At 46.0% G+C, this 4648-nt stretch overlaps 1 protein-coding gene across 1 annotated transcript in view; it reads right to left on the reverse strand.

The window, feature by feature from the left end:
- Positions 1-4648, reverse strand: part of CCDC149 (coiled-coil domain containing 149) — a gene marked incomplete at its 3' end in the record, with an annotated part of 86588 nt that overhangs the window by 42843 nt on the left and 39097 nt on the right. Inside the window, exon 5 of the mRNA XM_025205573.1 lies at positions 2617-2733. Coding sequence (XP_025061358.1) covers positions 2617-2733 — 117 coding nt within the window. The remainder of the gene's footprint in view (positions 1-2616; positions 2734-4648) is intronic.

Below are 4648 nucleotides of genomic sequence, written 5' to 3' on the forward strand. Positions count from 1 at the left end.
TGTAGCCAGCCTAGATTCTGGGCAGCTGCAGCCGGCAGGCTGCAAACAGCTGCATTGGGCTCCACAGCCCCAGCATCCGCTCCATACTGGCAACTGCATGCGCACCTCAGAGCACAGAGCAGGGGAGAGTTGCACCGCCTCAGACCCTATCCCTGCTCTCTGCTCTAAGGCTCACGTGCAGTCGCCAGTATGGAGCAGATGCTGGGGCTGCAGAGCCTGGTGTAGCTGTTTGCATCCTGCCCGCTGCAGCTGCCCAGAGCCCACGCGGGCTAAAGGCAGGGGCCGGCAGCAGCACCGGGCTTTTCCAGGCTGCGCTGCCTCAGGGCCCCCCTCCACCATCCACTCTGAGGCGCAATGCCAGAGCCCAGAGCAGCTCTTTGCAGCCTCCTGGCTGCAGCCATGCCAGGCTCTGGGTAGCTGCTGCCAGCCATAGAGCCTGGGCTGCTTGCGGCAGAGCTTGCAGCCTCCCAGCTGCCTGCTGGGAACAGCCTGGGCTCCATGGCAGGCAGCAGCTGCCTCCTTGTCTGTCTGTCTCTCTTTTCCTCTCTCTCTCTCTTGCCCCTTCCTCCTTTCAAAACTACGGCAAAAAATCTGGCATGCCATACATTGCGCAGCACTTTAAATTCCTCAGTAATAATTTGCCACACTGTGCTTTGCGTGGCACTGGGTTCAGCCCTCCTAGCTTTGGCCAACATCACCTCTAGCCCAGGTACATAATGGAGTTGTGCACCCCTGGTGTAAAAGGTGGCAACCCTACCCACACCAGATCAGTCATCTGTCATCTCATGGCCTTATATACACAGCCCTTCTTTCAACATATGGCACACATTAGTTTGTAAATATAAAATCCCCTGGAAAATAGTGTGTTGGGGTAGTTATTAAAATTTTCAGAAGTTAGGGGGTACTTGCTACTTAAAAGGTTATGAAATGCTGCTTTAATTAAAGTGTCCCTGCCCTGGGAGCACATGTAAAAACACACCAGGAGACTAGTGACTGTGAAAATTGAAGAATCCATATCATTTTCTGGATATTAAATCTCAGTTCCCTGATTAAATTTCAGTTCAGACATATTAAGCCAGGACTCACTGAAGGAGCAATCGGAGACACAAAATGAAACAGAGAGAGGACAGAATCATGGAAACCAAGGGACAATGAGATCTTTAGAAGATGAGCATGGTTGTCTGTTTAAGGCAACTGTCTTGGTTGATGAAAAGAAAGATGGATCAGTCCTGAGCTATGGATAAGAAGAGGTAAGAGTGTTTTGTAGTTTAGTTTAAGGTGGCAGTCAGATTGGAGAGGGTCTGGGATGGAACTGAAAGAGAACTCCAGACAACATATTGTAAATGCCACATTCACCGCACTCATCAAGAAAAGGGTGGTAAAGGCAGCAGTGGAAGAGGCAAGGTTTTTCAAAAGGAGGACAAGATAAGACATGCTTGCGCTATGATCAAGACAAGCCAGCGGAGAGCAAGCGTAGATGAGGAGGATGAGAATAAGCACAAGGGAAATCAGGACACTGGCATGAAATAGAGCTTCTGGAACAAAAAAAAGAGATGAAAAACTTCAGAAGAATGTTGTAAGATGAGAATGGGAAAGGGAACATTGTATTTTGTCAATTCTCTCTCAAAACCAGCATGATCTGATGCAGAGGGAGAACTGGATAAAGGAAGAGGGCAGGATTTGAGAAGAAAGGAGGGGAGAATCAGGACAGTGAAAAGCAGCTGAGACTTCAGGCACAGGACTCAATTATGATGAACTAGAGCTGTTTAGCAAGAAATATAGCAAACATGCAGCTGAATGAGTCAGATGAATCATCAATGTGGAATCCAATGTCACTGAGGAAGGATAAGTGTGGGAGATTGTAAGAGGAGTGCAAGCAAGTTAGAAATCCAAGTCAAGACTGATGGATCAGGGCTGTGTGGACAGCAGACGAAGGCAGAAAGGATGGGGAGAGAGGAGTTGGATGCAACACTGTTTAGAAGACACGAAAGTAGGGAGAGAAAGAAGGAAGAGAAGACCAATGCAGCAGCGTAACTAGGGCAGGGCAACATGCCACCGGGGTGAAAAGGGGGAAAGGAATGGGAAAAAAACAGCTTCTGCAGCAACCGAACAGTCATGGCACCAGCAGCAACTGGAAGACCGGAAATCACTGCTGCCCTTATGGGTGGGAGCTGCTCCAGGCAAACTCCTGCACCTGCTGGATCGATTCTTATCTGGGTCTGATCCAAGGCAGGCAGTGGAGGAGAGAGCCATACCATATTATATCACATTGACTGATATGCCTTGGACAGTTTGATTAAAGAGTCTTCAAGACTAATACAAGACTGAATTATTGTATGCTGTTGCTGTGTGCAATAGAAAGCTAGTACAATCCACTGCAGAAGAAAGTGAATTAGTGAAATCCTGAGGTGAAACAATTTAATTCTTACAAGTATCTTGTGAAGGAGAGAAGTGCTCTGAGTGCAATTACTGTTAGAAGATAGCATTCCCATCCGCACTGCTATCTGCACTGCAACCTAAGTAATAGCAATTAAGGCACAGCAGAGGCACTGTGATTTACTTGTCATTTTGCCAGTACCATAAACAATTACACAATAAATGCCTATTAGTTATTACTTGTTCTCGTGCTTTCTCCAACTGCCGAACAAGGTCTTCACGCTCATGGGCTGCGAAATGGCGCGCTCCAACTTCTTCATCTCCAAGCCTCTGTTTTGCTATCGTCATTCTAAGGAGCTGCAAGAAAAGAGATGAACTGCGTAAGCAATGACACAGATCAAGAGCTTTAACAATATTAGCAGGCTATCCTGCATCATTAGAAGAACAATTCATAGTTAGAGAATCTGTCCACTTTCCCCACATCTCAAAACGAAGCATTTCACAGGAAATATTTACTATCTGTAGACCCAATCCCGTTCTCACTGAAGAAGCCAATGGCCAAATATTCATAAGCTCTGGTGATGGTTAGACTGGTCCTTAAAGCAGCAATTAGTTTTTTTTATGCAAGGGCAGATGCTTCAGGAAAGTATACAAATATGGGCTACATTATCCAGAAATGACTATTCTGAATTTTAAGGTTGTCACCACAACTGACTCTTAAGAGAGAGTTTTCAAACATGCATCCCAAAGTTGCTTCCAGATGAAAATAAGTATCATTAAGATCATTTTAGATGAGGAAAATACAACAACATAAAAGTGATTGGAACATGGGGTTTGGTTTTGGAGTTGTATGTGTAATGCAGGGAGGTATACGTTGGCACAGAATTAACATTAGACACTGTTTTTAGATTTGTTCCTATATGAAAACAATTAGTATTCTGGACCACTCAACAGTGATAGGTTAAAAAAGAAAAGAAAAACCACAAGGAGACAGGTCAGATTTTGGGGGGCGGAACCCTTTGTTAAGATCTTCACCAGATTTAATGGCTAATGAAATAAGTTTGACTTGAATTAGTAACCATTCCTTCTTATTACTATTGTTAAATAGCAGCTACCATCAGTACTGGGTAGGTATTAAGAATTAAAACAGTGCAAGATAAGCAGCAGGCAGAGTGCATAGCTTAAATGAACACAACATTTACAATTTTTGGACTTTGCACAGCTAGAAAAAGAATGCTACATCCCAGTGGCCCAATTTGTGAGATCTCCACAGAGGCCTGAGAAATCTGCAATAAGAACTCCCATGCCTTTCCCCACATTTTTCAGCTGCACAAAGGAATTAATGTGCATCATTATATTTCAGAGTTAGAAAAATCAATCTTCTGAAATAGAAAACTGTACATTAAATCTATCTTCTGTATTTATAGGATGCCAGTCACTGTAGTGCTGACGTGCCAATTACAGTCCTGGTGGTACAAGACAAGCTACCTTCTCTCCTATACTTGAGCCCCAGTTTGGCACACAATGGTGAGGGTACTTACTACAGCCTGACTTAATAAGCCCCAAAAAGCAACTTGCAACTCCCTGGTGATGCTGTGGCCCACAGTTTTTATTTTAGCAAGCTACAATTGCCCCTTTCCCCCCCAGGGAAAAGAGGGCAGAATATAATGTAGGGCCAGGCAGATGGGGGCCACATGAGGAATAGGCTGCAGACCAAGGGCTGCTCACAACGGGGGCAGTGCTGCTTCCCCTTCTAGGCTCTCCCCTGCTGTGTAAGGCAGCCCAGCTCCCCAATGCCTCCTGGCTACATGCACTGTGCAGGCAACCCAACACCCCACTTCTCTCCTGGCCATGTGTGCGGCACGGGCAGCCCCCTCATTTTGCAGCATAGGTAGCCTGTCTTCTTCCCACTGTACGTACAGCACTCCCCTACCCCACTATACATGCTGCACGGGTACCCACACTCCACTCACTCCACCACCAAAAGCAAGGGAAGGAAGAAGCTGGAGGAGGGAAAGGGAGTCCAAAGAACCCAGCTGCCATGGCAGGAACAATGGTGGGAAGGGGCGGTAGTGGCAGCTGTGCCATGAGCCCAAAAGCCACATACTAACTCCTCAGGGGCTGCATGCATCCTGCAGGGCACCAGTTAGAGAGCCCTGTTATGATGAGTGGCTCTGAACCTGTCGTGGGAAACAAGCTAACATTTTTAAAACAAACATATTCTGGAATGGGGGCTTGGCTATGGAATCATTTTTTTTTTATATATATATAT

Source organism: Alligator sinensis, unplaced genomic scaffold, assembly GCF_000455745.1.
Source record: "Alligator sinensis unplaced genomic scaffold, ASM45574v1 scaffold745_1, whole genome shotgun sequence".
Taxonomy (NCBI): domain Eukaryota; kingdom Metazoa; phylum Chordata; order Crocodylia; family Alligatoridae; genus Alligator; species Alligator sinensis.